The sequence below is a fragment of the Mya arenaria genome, chromosome 12 (assembly GCF_026914265.1).
Source record: "Mya arenaria isolate MELC-2E11 chromosome 12, ASM2691426v1".
NCBI classification, from domain to species: Eukaryota; Metazoa; Mollusca; class Bivalvia; order Myida; family Myidae; genus Mya; species Mya arenaria.
The window spans coordinates 55822739-55839418 of NC_069133.1; the positions used below are offsets into that span (position 1 = coordinate 55822739).

At 34.9% G+C, this 16680-nt stretch overlaps 1 protein-coding gene across 3 annotated transcripts in view; it reads right to left on the minus strand.

Annotated features, from left to right (window-relative positions):
- Positions 1-12682, minus strand: part of LOC128211823 (transcription factor COE3-like) — a 30799-nt gene extending 18117 nt beyond the window's left edge. For all 3 annotated transcript variants that reach the window (XM_052916901.1, XM_052916900.1, XM_052916899.1), the window contains exons 1-6: positions 12198-12682; positions 10491-10650; positions 9377-9440; positions 8035-8090; positions 6563-6636; positions 5184-5252 (exon numbers count right to left, since the gene is read on the minus strand). In XM_052916901.1, coding sequence (XP_052772861.1) covers positions 5184-5252; positions 6563-6636; positions 8035-8090; positions 9377-9440; positions 10491-10650; positions 12198-12274 — 500 coding nt within the window. In that variant the 5' untranslated portion in view covers positions 12275-12682. The remainder of the gene's footprint in view (positions 1-5183; positions 5253-6562; positions 6637-8034; positions 8091-9376; positions 9441-10490; positions 10651-12197) is intronic.
- Between the last annotated feature and the right edge of the window lie 3998 nt (positions 12683-16680).

Consider the following 16680-nt stretch of genomic DNA (forward strand, 5'->3'; position numbering starts at 1 on the left):
GTTTTATATGGTCCTACTTTGAAAGCTTCCATTTATCATGTCTAAAGAACGCTGAAGGAGTTAAAGAATCAATTTCTTTGAGATGTAACAAGCAGATTTTTATTTCCACCTAGACGCGGAAAATTCCCAATCCGGTTTAACAGGTCTCCCAATGATGTTTACCAACAAATTATATAGTCCATCAGGACCCATCAAGGTTTCATGGGGATTGTTATGAAGTCTCCACAGACCGGGATCGATTGCAATCAACCTTATGGGCTTTAGGAGGGAAAATGACAGTTACTGGAATTCACAATAACCTTTAGACGCGTTTTCATTAACTATAGTGATCTTTTTCGGGGCATTGATAGGCACGTGAATAATTGTCACGCGGCACGTTAACAATGGAGACAAAAGTAGGATTTGTACTCATGTACTAATACCTCTATAGGAAAAAAACAACTGACTCCTTTTTTTTTAAAAAAACACTAAAAATTCAGTATTCAAAAAAAGTAAATTTGTAAATCAATAGCATTAACAGTGAAAACTGAGGATCTTGCAAGGTCCAACGTTAAGGCTCCCTATTCTTATTAACTATTATTACAACTATGTGTTATTTTTAATAAAAGTTCGTATAAAGTTAATTTTAAGACCTTTTGTTTAGCACACTAAGGTTTATAGTTGTTTAGTATTAATTCTGTAAATGAAACATCTCACAAGAACATACGTTTCAAGGAAGCTACTCTCATAAAGATTCACACAAGTTATACGTAAGTCTATTGTCTCCGAAATTAAGTGAAATCCAGGAGCGGGACAATCGACCCACTGGAAGCATCCATAGTCATTTTCCAGGGAATGTTTTAATCGGCATAGTTAATGAATTAACTCTGAAACTAAAGCGCCTTGATAACCGGATAATATGGCGGCGATACGTGAGGAGCATTTCCAATGAAAAGGGCGATTTTAAGACTTTCAGGACAGATAAAAAATATTTTTTCTCTCCTTCGCCGGCTATCTATACCGGCTATCTACTATTGGAGACAAGCAGGGTTTAAAGTATACTTCATTATTTCCATTTCTTATACAATTCTATTAGTGACACATTTTTATGTTATGTATTACTCTCTGGTTATAAAACTTTAAAGATATATAAATGAAAGAAAAATAATGACGAAACTCTTTCCTGTTCTTTTATACCATATGGACTCTTCGACAAAAACTTCGCCACAATACCTAATCCTGATTTAAGTCCCCAAAGCACCATTTGTACATTTTCTTTTAATCTAGAATAATCGATACTGTTTCTTTTAGTCTAAACTAGCAGACAAAATACTGTTTTGCCACCGACATCGTAAAATGCCTATTATTTCAGGAACATTTTCCATCTTGTAAGGAGTATGTCTGTGGGGACCAATGCTACTTCAATGAAAAAAGAATGCCTCTTTAGCAAAGCCATGTACCAAGGGAATAGTCCTCTGGTGTTCGTATTTAAACCTAACTGGATTGTTGTCATGATATACATCTATCTACTAGGAACACGGAGGAACTCGGTCTACACGCAGACATTGTTTGCATATTTCCTAATTGGCCAAAACAAGAAATGTTAGAAAATGTAAGAGATTGCTTAGAGGTTTCAAACTGGTAACAGTTATGAACATATTGGGTGCCTGGCGTCATAATATTATTTTTGTATCATTTAAAATGTATTAATGATTAGAATAAAAAATTGAAAAAATACTCCCAACAAATATTGGAAACACGACTATTTGGCCTAAAGAAATTGCAGTACAGGCCATTTCTCGTTAGATTTCAGTTAAAATGAAACAAAACAAAAACAATAAGAAATCAAAATGCAATAGCTTTGTAAATAATGAGGGTTTCCAACATTTATTTTACATACTTTCAACTCAAGGGGTGAAAGCGAAAAGGTTCTAAGTGACATTAAATATAGAAGAATATAGAACCTTTTCGCTTTCACCCCTCGATTACTGATTACACAACATTATATGGAGTCACCAGGCATTAAAATGTTACCTTATAGCCAATGGCTCTATGCAAGGGCAAGCTTACAAAAAACCTCACATTCATATCAGCAGTATTACAACTTTTCAAGAATGAATAGAACTCCTCACTTTTTAAGCCAATGCCAAACAAAGCTAAACAAAATATGTTCGGGAATCAAACTATATAAAGCACTCAAACTGAAGAAAGAGGCGCAAACTCTTACAAGAGTGATCATTTGTTACTTTATTAAAGGATGAGGTATGGTTACGAAGCACTTTATCACAATTAATGACAGGCAAAAGAAAACGTTTTTTTACACTAAAATGTAACCAAAACGGAAGACTGTTTTTTAAGAAAGGTCTGAATAAGTTCCGCAGTTGAAGAATGGCTTCTCTGTTTTACAGTAGCTTTTCTTAACGACCGGTATTGATCTGAAGGCGATAAATAAAACAGCACCTTAACCATGAATTATTTGTGCCCATCCATTTAGAAACCACGGCTGCATGAATCCCCAGGCAAATCCTTTCCCCTGGGAGTTTTTGTCAGGAATTTTATCTATTGTGCTCTGTCATTCACCAGAAATTTCTACTCAAAACTTATGATCAACGTCCTAGACGACATATTTTGTCAATCTTAACTATATGTCCTTCTGACGTCAGACTACTCAGTAAGTAGTGCACAGTCAGTTATTTAACAATCTTTTAGTAAAAGGCGATGACAAAACATCACTTTAAATAAGCCAATGTTGCTAATAAGTAACTATATAAACTTAAATGTTTGTATTGAAATTATACCATATGAATTTGATTCATAAAGCCTAGTATGTTCATTTCAATAATACTATTTTCTTGTACTTTGGCTTCTGTGAACAAGACACATTTTAATTGACGAAATCTAAAGATGACCCCATAGTTACTCTTTTCGCTTGAAATTCCATTAAGTACGGTCCTTAGAAACAAGCAACTTACTTTGCAGTCTCTTGATTTAACAGCAGCTGTTAAAGTTACTGATAAATGAAATTAAGATTTCTCAGAAAGGCTTGACATCTGATCAAAGTGCTCCTTGAAGGCCCGGAACGGTGAAGATGCGTTCTCAGCCAATTAGATGAAGCATTCTTGTTCAATTAGATCATGCTTGCCCAATTAGTCCTAATACTGCCAATTATTTAACGATTAATTTATGGCTGACTGGAAAAGATGTCCATTTTATGGCAAATAAATTTGCCTTGAGTTTTAGGTGCTTCTTGTTCGTTCTCTTGTTCGATAGTAACCTTGACGTCATATAGTGACCATATCTTTCTCGTTCAACGTTTCGGAATTTTTGTGAAGCGATGTCGTCAAATAATAAAATATTTAGAGCTCTCTCTTTAAAATGATTCTTCATTTCAGTCAACATGGTTTGGCAGTTTTTGTTTTGACGTAGAAAAGAGGAACATTTGTTCAAGTCAAATTTGGAATCCTAAATAAACCTAATGTGTACAAGAGAGCATATAAAGAAGTGTTCTTATGGGTTTCCATCTGTAAGACGACATCGCAATTCTCACTCAGACACGTAATTATGACTTCAGTGACAACCGTATTCTGAGAAGATGACAGGGCAGATAAGGGTAAAATGTAACATATGAGCAGACCTCTCGAATACACACTAGTCTATAAATCAAACATTATCAAAATGAAAACATCTCCAATTATGGCCATTGTGAAAACATGCCGATCATCGCCGTGATTTATGATGGAGAAAGGGAGAGCTACAGATAGCGTTGCGGGAAGTGTCTAATGAAGAGATGTTGATCAAATAAATTACAGACATTGAATAACCTCCCCATATTATGTGTGTAAAGAAGGACTTTTAGTGAACACACTCACGAACAAACAAAAAAAAACATCATCAGATTGAACCTAATTCGCACTAATCGGTATATACGCGATACCCCTTGAACAGCTTAATATATTGAACGAAATAGTGATGTACGAACACGTTCGGAACTCGAACGTTCAGTACAAGGAACGAAACGGTTATTTACTCTTCTTAATTTTGATTAATGTAGGTATCACGTTTTGAAGGTAGTCAGAGAGTTATTAAATGCTTTTCTTGAAAGCGTTCATGTTTTCTGCACAGAACAACAACACAGAAGGCGTTTTATTTTCATCTTTAAAAATTAGAACTCTTTTTCATATTTTTGTACACAAGAAACATTTTAACCGCTTTTCAACCCTAAGAAATGCAGCAACCGTACATATCATCCAATAAACATCAATGAAATTGTTTACAAGAAACGGTGGTGTCATAATTGTACCTCACTGTGTTTCGTGTTGTCTAGCGATATACTTCCATATCAATATTTAATGAAGTCATTCCCTTGACTGTATTTAACATGGTGTTAAGCACGAAGAAAGATCAGTAAGCTATGCGTCTTTAGTCCTAACGTGATCACGGAGATACAGAAAGCAAGCCGCACTGGGAATATAAAGTAACTTCATGTCCAACTTTCGTTGCATCAGCCCTAACGAGGTTTATTCCCAACTGGAGCATTATTAGGCGTTGACCTAATTCTAATTAAGTGTTTTTAACTGTATAGTCAACATGTACAGCATCATGTCCGGATAGGGAATGTAACACAAGTCTACATGTACAGCATCATGTCCGGATAGGGAATGTAACACAAGTCTACATGTACAGCATCATGTCCGGATAGGGAATGTAACACAAGTCTACATGTACAGCATCATGTCCGGATAGGGAATGTAACACAAGTCTACATGTACAGCATCATGTCCGGATAGGGAATGTAACACAAGTCTACATGTACAGCATCATGTCCGGATAGGGAATGTAACACAAGTCTACATGTACAGCATCATGTCCGGATAGGGAATGTAACACTACGTTTGGCATTCAACTCCATCTCTACACATATTTGGTACCTGTATAGAAGATAGTTGCCTACCTATCGATGATGACAATGACTATTTATAGAACCTATCCAAATTGTGTATTCTGCTGCCTATCTATCGATGATGACGCTCAATATTTATAGAATTTATCAAAGTTGTACAATGTGTAGTTGCCTACCTATCGATGATGACGCTCAATATTCATAGAATTTATCCAAATTGTACAATATATAATTGCCTACCTATCGATGATGACGCTCAATATTCATAGAATTTATCCAAATTGTACAATATATAATTGCCTACCTATCGATGATGACGGGGTCAGATGGGGTCTCGTTCCTGTTTCCGCAGCTCTTCTTGTCACAACATCGGCTGTAATGAAAAGACATGGGTGTGTTATGGCCTTCACCATTATAGATTCAATGATTTATTTTTGAAGGATTATTATTTTGGTCATTAACGTTACTGTGTGCATATCCATATTTTAAACTTAAGACTTTATAGAAGTGAATGAAAAAATACCGTCAGTTCTGTTCCAAAATATGTTCACTGACTGCTCGGAGTGTAATTTATTCATTATAATAGTTTCATTACTCCTTATTTACCATATCACGAGTGCGTTATTGTCAGAAAGGATTGAAATCGTCTCTGTACCTTTTTCCATCGACATTGCATAATAATTATACTTGTATTTGACTTTCTATAATGCCAGTATAAATATTCAGTACATTTTATTATATACTGAGACGTGGATTTTTTTATTCAAAATGGCCAAAGATCAAGAAAGGATAGTAAAGAGAACAGTGTATAAAAACACCATAGGCAAATTACTACACAAATGATGGTGTAAATAAATAATGTATTGACAAGCGCTGACATTGCACGAAACCCTGACATATGCCAGCATTAGCGTTTACACGCGAAATGTATTGACATCCATTGTTTATATCAGTTACAGCGCTAATTGGTCATTGCAGAAATTAGATATGCACCATCGTCTAATGAGATCTAATGAGTATGGCTAATCGCATTTGAGGTGTTGTATGCGCTTCAGAATTCATGAAAGTCTTGTGTTGTATCAATTGCTGCAGTGGTGTTTTAACGGGTCATTTTCATTCCATAGCAAACACACACACACACACACACACACACACACACACACACACACACACAAACAACTGGACAACATTGGTCATGGTAAAAATTAGGCAAAGCGTTAACCGTCCGATATGAATAAACAAACAAATTAAGAGAGGTAGAAACCGTGTTAACATCATGTTTGGAACATTCAATGTAGAGCAATATTCGAAACGTTTTAATTGATGAATAAAAAATACCATTTTGCTTTCCATTAAACTAAAAAGTATGTTCGAGAAAAAACAATTAATAATATAACTGATATAAAAGCATATTTTCCAAATAAGTTTTACGAAAACATATTAAAGCATTTTAATATCAAAAGGTTAAAATTGTAATATATTTTTTAATGTTCCATCAACAAATAACAAATGATCTAACTATTTAACACTATACGTCTTGAGGCTAGAGACGGCTGCTCGTGAGAGCTCATGAGGAGGATTCGGCTTGGTTCTTGACATTTACAACTTGACAAGTAATGTGACTATAAAACGGGTACAAGTCATACATAGCTCCTATAGGAATAGAAGTGAATATGTCCCTACCTGCACATGACCTCGTGTGTGAGGAGGACTCTGCACATCTCTGGGTTCTTGTCCTGGCCCTCGTATACGATTGACTGCAAAACGTACGTGCGACATGATTACTAGCATCCAGATGTAGGACATATTATAATTGTTTTGAATTAGTTTATAAATATTAAGTTGTTAAATATAATATATTAGTGGTACACTATTTCCTAGCACAAATGAAAGTATCACGGTTCCCTTTCCATTCTCGTCCGTTCCGTTTTGAATTGTATGTGAGCGAGTTTTGTTTTTTGGTGGTGGCGTAGAAGGTCGTTTTTCGAAGATGATCTCGTGCGAGTAGTTCCGATTTACATATACAACATATATAATGTTGAAATGGATTTTCTCTCGGCGTAATTCCGATTGTGAAACGGTTAATATTGACTTGAGGACATAGCTGTTTGATTTATATTTTCTAGCAAAATGGTATACGTTTGAAAAGGAGTTTTAAATGTTAATGGGACAAATATTAACAATATACCGCTTAGGCATTATTTCATATAAGCATACATTACTACGACCTTGTATACAACATTCGAAAATTGAAAAGCCTTTCTCAGTAGCTGCTCAGTTCTATATTCCGTTTTCTAATTATTTCTTCTTCACTTGATTAACATCAAATTACGTAATTTCAGGTTCCAAATTGAATTATGCACGATTTGCTCACTAATACACACAAAAGGCAAGCGGGTTACACTATGCAAGAACCCGTCGTTTCTTTCTCCATTCTGACAAATAGAAATGGGGTGACAAAAGGCGGAAATGAATTTATTATTGAACAAGAAGCATTAATCAAAGAACGAAAGTTAACTGATGAGTGGGAAAGAGAGCATGATTAAGTTATTCGCGACTTTAACCCCGCAAACTTGATTAATTCTCTGATCGGAACATTGAGTCGACTTGGTACTTTCCTGGAATTGATTTTCCATAAAATAGTCCTCGGATTATCGTCGCAAAAATCTGGACGTTTCTTCTTGGTTTGATACATCGCGTCTACATTCCTTCATTTCTTAAATTGTTTGGCTCAAAGGACATTTACCAAGTTATCTCTTCAATTATCTTTGATAATTATCAATCAACTATGATATTCCATAACATTACCGAAAAATTACGAGTCTTCTCGCGTGTGCTCGAAGTATAACTTCTGTGAAATGTTGTGCTGTAATTTTCGGGCGACTAATTTTGACCGATATGGGGACCAGAATTTGCATATTGACGGTTACGACACGCGCCGAGAAATAAACGCCATATGGCAACCATTTTGGAAGTGCGAGAGTGGAGAAAAGATTGCGTGCATTCGTATGCGAATTTCACACTTTGAGAAGTGTCGTTATAATATCTCATTACTTTTTGCGAACGATTTGCCTTTTACAATAGTTAAAATGTCTACATATAAGAGAAGAGATTTTCTATTCAATAAAAACAGAAATATGCACTTAAAAACTTACACTTTTGGAGACGGAATCAATGAGGCGAATGTACAAATCTTGTTCTTGTCGCACACCTGAAATGAAAAAGAATGAAAATATCATTATCGGTCTTCATAATTCGTTTATTTATAAAGAGTTAACATTCATTAAAGAATTTAAAAGCTAGCCGCTGACAGCATCACACAAACCAATAAAGAAATCATTCAGCAAACATCACTCGACGTTCAAAAATTACAACACCAACACAATTTCATTTAAAAACTCCCTTGAGAGATAAAACCCCCATGGAACCATAAACAACCAACAGGGGCCAGTCACACCCCGGTGGGCTCGACAGGGTAATACAGAGAGCCCTTTCTGGGCTCATGCTGGGCGTTAAATCACATAAACACCCTGGAAGAGCCCACCTACATATGCGCGCACCTGCGGTCAGGGTTAGCCCGATACGAGGGCTCTATGACATTTGCAATTTATAGGGTCAATAAACATTGAAAACCCTTTGTGGGTGTCGACATCATTTTTAAACTGATGGACACCAAACCAACAAACAAGTTTGTTGAAGGACCATGTTAAAAATTTGGTGACAACTGCTTCATAATTTTATATTATATATACATGTATATTATTTTTTACAAACTTAGTGCTAAATTTATAAGCAATTTCCTTTGAATGTATGTATCGATTACGATTTTTATATGATTAAATGTACTTATTTACATAATTAATTAACTTACTGTAGATTTAAACGTATCGAATGTGTGTTAATTTTTAACTACATAAATATTTCGAGAATTTAAAAAAAAAATCCATTGGTTTCATACGCAACGATGTTGCCAACGCGTTTACTACGACGTGAGCGGCCTCGGAAGTTTATAAAGGAGACATCCGATCGTCATCATCAATGATGCGTTTGTTTCGAATATTTGCCGAGGCATTACGAGTGTAAACACACTTGCACGTGCTCAACTCATAACGAGGCGATCTTTGACTGGGCGCGTGCTCAATGTCAACAAATCTGAGAGTACCGTGGGATTAAAAGTTAAAATGTTGTCATTTTGGAACAATCATGCGGAATATTTCATTGTATCTGTCACAGATTTTCTTGTACTACTTTTCAAGGCATATTTACTCGTGCTTTAAAAAGTTGTTAACATGCAATTAGCGATGTTGCGGTCACTGCACCGCTATTGATAAATGTATTCCAATTTCATTAATATTATTAAGAGTTAATAAATATTTTCACTACAAATAAAATAATCTAAATCATGTTTAAATCAAGTTCGGAAGCAAACAGCACACAATAGAGATATAAAAAAATATGAATCATTTCATAAAGTAAGAATTACAAAAGCGGCCCTACCGTTGGCATATAAAAGTTGAAGACGGTAGTGAATTCCATTATTGGTTTTCTGGCCATCTAACTCCTGTAAAAGAAAAGACGTAATTATTAGTATGTAAACTTTTATAGAAGAAACACTTACAAAATTAATATATGTTGTTTGAGTAACAATTGATTGATTGAATTGATGAATGATGATTGAGCGAATAAATAAATAAATAAATAACGAACTAGTGAATAAAAGAATGAAATAAAAACGATCCACCACAACTGGCTCATTAAAGCCTCATCAGGTTATGCATCACAGTATGTGTGCAAATGCTTCATATTAATATTTATATCGAGGGTGAGATAGCAGCTCTGCATGACGCGGGTATTACACAATATACAGTATGGAAGCCAAATTGTATCACCCTTAATCAACGGGGACAAATCACTCGGTCAGTTGATTAAAAAGTAGTTCCCACAGGTGGGATATCAGGTGGACACAGCGGGAGCCTAATTACCGCGTATTTGTCTGCGCAGTAATTAGGCCGTGTGCGCTAAATGAACTAAGGCAAAGAAGAAAAAAATATTGATATTGTTCTGGCAATGATTCGTGCAAATACAGCCATTCGTCGTCTTTAATGAACTACGACCGGTAACGCATTTAAAAACACACATATAAATGATGGTAAATGTTAATGTAACATCCTGGTGGATGAAAATATTCGTTAGTCTATAAATACTCCGGGAAATCATAAATGAGTACTGAATAATAAAATAACAATAAGCAAACAAAATGTAAAAAAGGTTTCAAATTATATTTTCCAATGAAGACCAAAATAGTATAAAAGGCTAACAAACGGTGTTTTCTTATGAAGTAAAACAATAGATAAAAAAAGAAATATAATCAAATCATTAGCTAAGAGCAGCTAATAAACGGCTACTTTTTCACAATATCAAAATCATAAACCACAACATAAGTAATAATTCTGATAATACTGATAATAATAATAATAATAATAATAATAATAATAATAATAATAATAATAATAATAATAATAATAATAATAAAGAAGAAGAAGAAGAAGAAGAAGAAGAAGAAGAAGAAGAAGAAGAAGAAATATATATAATATATGAATAGCTAACTTACAGTGTCCTTTTCCACAAAGTCAATGAAAGCGGTTCGCTCGATCTCGATTGGTTGCCCCTGGCGATCATAGAGGGCGAGAACGAAGTGGAAGAAGTTGCTCTTCCGGAGGTTGCTTGGCGGCTGCTTCTCAAAGTGCGCCCGTGTGATTCCGACCCCAACACTGAAAGCACGTGCATACGGCGGTTAGCGGTTTAATATTTTGAGATCAAAATGTTCCTGTTCTATAATTGTTATCATTCCGCTTTTGATTGTACGCACAAATGTATGGAGTGTCTTTAAAGTCTCGGTAGAAAGTTAAAATAAATTATCCTTTTAATAAAAGCTTAATAAGATTTTTAACATAAAATGCCCATTGTTATCAATAAAAACAACACATATGTAACACACATTTCGCTTAAACCACAACTAATATTACACCTGGACACAACAGTCTTCTTCAATGCACTTGTTATTTTTTCGTTATTGAAATATTATGTCTTCTAAAAAACCCTGAATTATTCGAATGTTTTATTAATTTAGATTTTATCAAAATTCCGTCGGCGTTAATTGGATTTCCAAATAGCTAGAAAGACGAAATACGACAGACTTACACACACGTTTGTAAATTAAAACAGTAATCGTACATCCATTTATTAAAATATAAATTGTATAATAGATTTATATTTCATTATATTGATGAGTACAATTTTCCAGTAATATTTTACGCACCATTTTCGCGGCTAAATCCGAATGACAATTGTGCTGTTAGGACACGCATACTTATAGAAGCCCGAAGTCCTACTCATAAACCCGAGATGAAACCCTGTGGAATAATCCCTATCAATAAAGAAAATTCGACCAGCTCGCTTTCAGAACAACCAAGAAATAAGTCTAAAAGTTTAGGACAAGGGAAAATTGAGCCCGTGGGCCTACTCTTGTCACAAACGTAATTTAAAATACCCCTAACAAACCAGCCTTTATCATCCAATATACTTAAGGGACCTGGGTATTGTATCGAACTACTTGTAGTCATTACTTTTTGAAGGCGAATTGCTCTCTTGGCTCGAGTATGCAATTGGAAACCGTACCGGAAAAAAACGGCAACTTTCTACAAAGCTAAATTAATAAACTTCCCAACATGCACTGAGTTTCATTAAGATATATCTTTTCTATGGAGGCCCATATGGGATTAAAGTTTAATGATATTCAGTAGATCCGTATTCGCGTACTGTCGCGCTCGTTTCCATTTGATCTGGATATTTCTAATTCTTAGGGAGGCACCCATGATGATCAAAACCCAGAGGACTTTAGAACTTTTCCAGACTTCATAAAATGTTTTGATGAATTTTCATATTTTAATTGTGTATATTTAATATTCATGATGCGTAAATCATTTAACAAGGAATATGGACATATCACAGCGGACTTCTTTATTGGCTTAATATATTTTTACTGATTCAATATTTCTAAATATTTAAAATTAAAATAAAAAAATTGTCTTGAGATTATTTTTCATAACATATACAAAATATGTAATATCTTTTTGCCTGGTTCGAATGTGAATGTCAAATAGAATACATCCTTCTAAAAAATGGACGAATGATATAAAAGAGATTATCAACATGGATGTTGAGAAGAGATGTCGAGGTAACAAAACCGGCCACATTTGGGTGGATAAGCCCGACCCGCGGGCTGGCCATGAGAGTGGGGGACGGGGCGAGTACTTGCCTTCCTGCTCCTTGTTCCACCATTGTCGGCTGCATCCAGTTGCGAACAGATGCAATCTGGGATATTTCCTCCTTCATTGAAGAGTACTCAATCTTCTAAGTTGTCGCCTGCCTTCGTTCACTTCATTTGTTAACAACACTTCGGGACTAAATTAGTACTCCGTGTTGAGAAATAGCTTTCAACATATTTTGGGAATCGCCAAAATGGAAAAGTGTAATAAAGATGTCCCGTAGTGTGAAGAATTGTGAGAAAATATGAAAGCACGGGAAATATTGATAACTTTTCTAATTCTTTCTTGCCTTTCAGCGAATATATCCCAGTAGACACTTAAAACCCTGTTTCGACGAAACTTTTAATTTCCGGAAGTTTTATAAAATCATCACACAGGCACAACAGTATCCTTAAAGTCACCGAGGGTCAATTTGAGATATGACGCTGGAGAAGTGTATTGGTCTCAAAGCGATCTCACCCGAGTACTGACTCGAAATCCCCGCGGAACGCCTTTTGTTGCTTTTCCGTTCCGATCATAAGTAAGCTGTCCCCCTAGAATATGCTCGATCCTATGGGATACCAGCGCGCCGGAAGGTGGGGTTATCGCTGTCCAATCGCAATATCGAATTTCATGAAGTGCCGAGAAGTGTCGCAGTAACTCCTCCCCCAATTCTCCTACGAAGCTCTGCGAGCGTTTCTAAGAATCGGTAATCAATTAGCCAATCAGATTGCAGATCGTCAGACACTGCGGAAGGAAAAAATGAAACCAGGGAATACAATAATTGTCTCCCTTCGCCCTGCTCGCTTGCCATCTGTGAAAGTAATTATAGAAAGTACCGTTAAAATGGGAATAACAAAGCAGGGACTTCGGAAACAAGTGTAGTTATACAGTTACATTCGGATAATAGAAAGGAAAAATTTGCTTTGATGTTTGGCCTATCATTTTGTGGTTAGAACGGTACATTTTGCAAGCGAGAATGAGTATGAACGCAAAGAGGAGTCGTCATTATTTTATTTCTTTTGACAAAGAAAAAAATCAGATCTGTTGCGAGCATTTGTAAATTTGATAACGACGGCATTAGAGGGAATAGTTAAAAAATATTGCGATTGAGAGGGTATTTTTATTACTTTTATTTATATTTGTTGGAAAACTGGATCGCTACCGGACCGCTTATATCTTTCATACAAGTTTGTAGCATGAGATATTGTTATATTAAATTAGATTTTTTTTTATTATTTGTTACTTTTGTGAAATAAATTGTAATTATTTGTTTGTTCTTAAGTCTTCAAATACATACACAGTCATTTTTATGATAAAATGTGTCATCATTTATGGACGCTCAGTTTGTTCATTGAAGATTCGATTGTAGTTTGTATTTTCGAACACAATTTAAATAATCAAACAAGCTTTTTGCTGTAAGGTTTTTTTATTGCGAATATCTTGACTTAATCATAATTGTGCGAACGTCTGATAGTATATGACAGCCGATTATCATGTTTATGTTCTACACTGAGACAGAAGGGCCATGGGTGAGGCGATATATATCTTCCGGGTATCAAGCCCGGCTCTTCCCGGTACACCCACTATCTTTGTAATTACCGGGGACACAATCGGAAGCGCCCTGTAAAACCTGTTCTGTTTCATTGTCGCGTGCCGTGTATTTGTTGATCAGGTTCCAACAATAGTAATTATGGCACTTATTTAGACTTCGGTGACCGCTACTGAACAGAGAAATAAAGAGAGACCGGTAATTAGACGGTTTGTTACTTTTGATACCCCGCATCCGGGAATCAAACGGGACCCGACTTCTAAACACACCCCCAAGATGGCATCTATTTCCGAAAGTCGCAGAAACTCTATTATGCCAGGTGGTTTGTGTTCAACATTAATTGTACAGTTATTGTTCATGCTCAATAATGAAGTTGCAGAAGCCAACTGGCGAATTTCTTGATTTATTATTTTTCCCGTAACGGATGTTTCTCTTCATATTTTTTTTGTTTCCTGAAAAATAACATTTTGCATAAGAAGGCCGTACCACGTATCAAGTTAATTGGTTATATTATTCTCCGATCTCCGTAATAAAAAAAGAAATACATACATACATATGTTCGTATTCTAAACAAAGATTAAACTCATAGCGGCAAATGATGCTGTGATATGATTTATGAAATAAATTGAATTGAAGAAATAAAACAAGAACCCCTTGTCGGTATTATTAGATGTTCTAAAACAAATAAGAGTGGTTGTTTTTCTTCTTTTGGAATGAAAAGTGCCAGATTCAATTTGCATTCTTATTTTTTATTTAAATGAAGAAAAACAAATACGTATATATTGCATAGTGACGATCCGGAGTGTTCTAACCTCGAGGGATAACACTTTGGAGAAAAAAACACACATCTTAAACAAAGGAGCGCAACCATGGAATCCCATTTAATATTAAAAAGGTTAAAATTCTGCGAACTCTGAACGCCGACCTTACTATCATTATTTACAGTTTGTGACCATGAAATTAAATTACTATCTGTATGAATAGAATTCCAAAAATATTAAACTGTATGTATGGGGGTTTTTTTATAAAAAATGTATGGATGGTATTAAAAAAAATGAATGACTATAAGAATGGCTATAATTAAAACATGTATTACCATATATATGGATGGAAATCTGATATAAATTATCTATTGAATGGATAGAATTCCTAAATGAGTAACTATCGGAATGGGTAAAAAATAATGGATAATTAAAAATTGAACGTTGTGGCAAATAATGAGCACAGTCTTAAACTGCGAGTTCACATTTACACTAAATGCTCTTGACGATAACATTTTAAGAGACTATCATAAATCGCAAAAGTAATTTTATCATTTTAGAAATAAATGCAATAATAGGCGGAAGGATCACCGGGAGATTGGAGATATACTTATTTTTGGATAGAAGTTGCATCCATAATATTTTTAACATAGTTATTTATATACCTGTTTCGCCATCTCTGACCGCGATACTGCCACTTATAAATGTGATGTTATTTTCTCTAAAACATGATAATATTATGATCGTTATCAATTGGGATAACCATGCTTCAAGACGTTGTATCCGTTAGTCGTCACTTGTATTATTCCGCTGAAAATTGTGGTAAAAAATTTATTTATACATTTGAAATATCAAATTACTTCAAAGTTAATATTATAGATAAGTCAGATGTAAATTAAAACATGAATACATAAATAAACATTTGTACTTCCTGTTCGCAATGTCCTTTTCCAAACTTGTATATGTGTGCTTGTTTGGGCTTTGTTAGGTTTTTTATCTAAAAAATAATACATTAAACCTGTGCTTTGAATCAGATATATAACGTAGTTTGTTGTGTATTCAAAGATGATGAGAAGCAAAACGTAACAATAAAATTTAAAATTTCATAAAATTGAGAATTAAACAAAAAATGTGTTTTGTGTACATAGGGCATACAAAATCATTCTTATGTTAAGCGCCAACCCTTGGTACGAAAACCAATATAACACCGAAAACACACACTAAAGAAGTGAAATCCTATGTAGAATAAAGACACCACAGCTTCGACAAAAAACAATGAGAAAATGTGTCGCTAAAATATGTCTGATCAGTTTAAATGTGCCATTGACATCATACGAGGCACATATTGATGCGTATTTAAAAGGTTAAAACAACGGTTGATCTCACGACTGTCCAGTAAATGAAAAGTGACCACGTCCTGTCATTAAAAGATGACCAGCTATTGGTATAATTGATTTAACGGCCGTGAAGCCCAAACCAAAGTATCCAGCCTCGCCTTATGTTACAAGAAACGGATCAAAGAACGTTACCGACACATAATTAGTAATTAGACATGATTATGATTATGTATTCAGAACTTTTGCTCAGAAACAAAGGTCAAAGTGAAAATATCAATGAGCGGTCGATGTTCGATTGAATATTTATTTGGGCGAAGTGCACTTTAATGAACTTTAATTCGATGCAATTATACTACCGCAACTTAAACGCTATGCAAGAAGAAAGTGGCGTTATTTGGGCATTTATTAATAATGGAAAATAAATGCTGCACATATTTTGCCGTCTGTTCAAATATTGTGTTTGAACGGTTCAACGTGATTGAAATAAAACACTGAACTTTGCAATTTGATGTAGGTTTTCTTTTACATGTCTATGAACTATAAAGTTTGAATTGTCTGATATGATCGTATCTATAAAACATGCGCTTTGTGTTTGTAGCAATTAAATGATCCTTCACTAGCAGTATTATTATGCATATAGTATTCCACCATTCGATACAGGTTAAAGCTCTTGTACATTAAATGAGTTTGTCGTTTATATCCAGAAACGCGAAGTGATTCACATCTTTAACGAGTCTCTTCCCACTTAGATTACAATGTAGGTCCAATCACAATGGGTATCTGTAGTTTCTATTGCACGATGAATATACATATACAGATGTGCAATATATGCCATCGGGGGGGG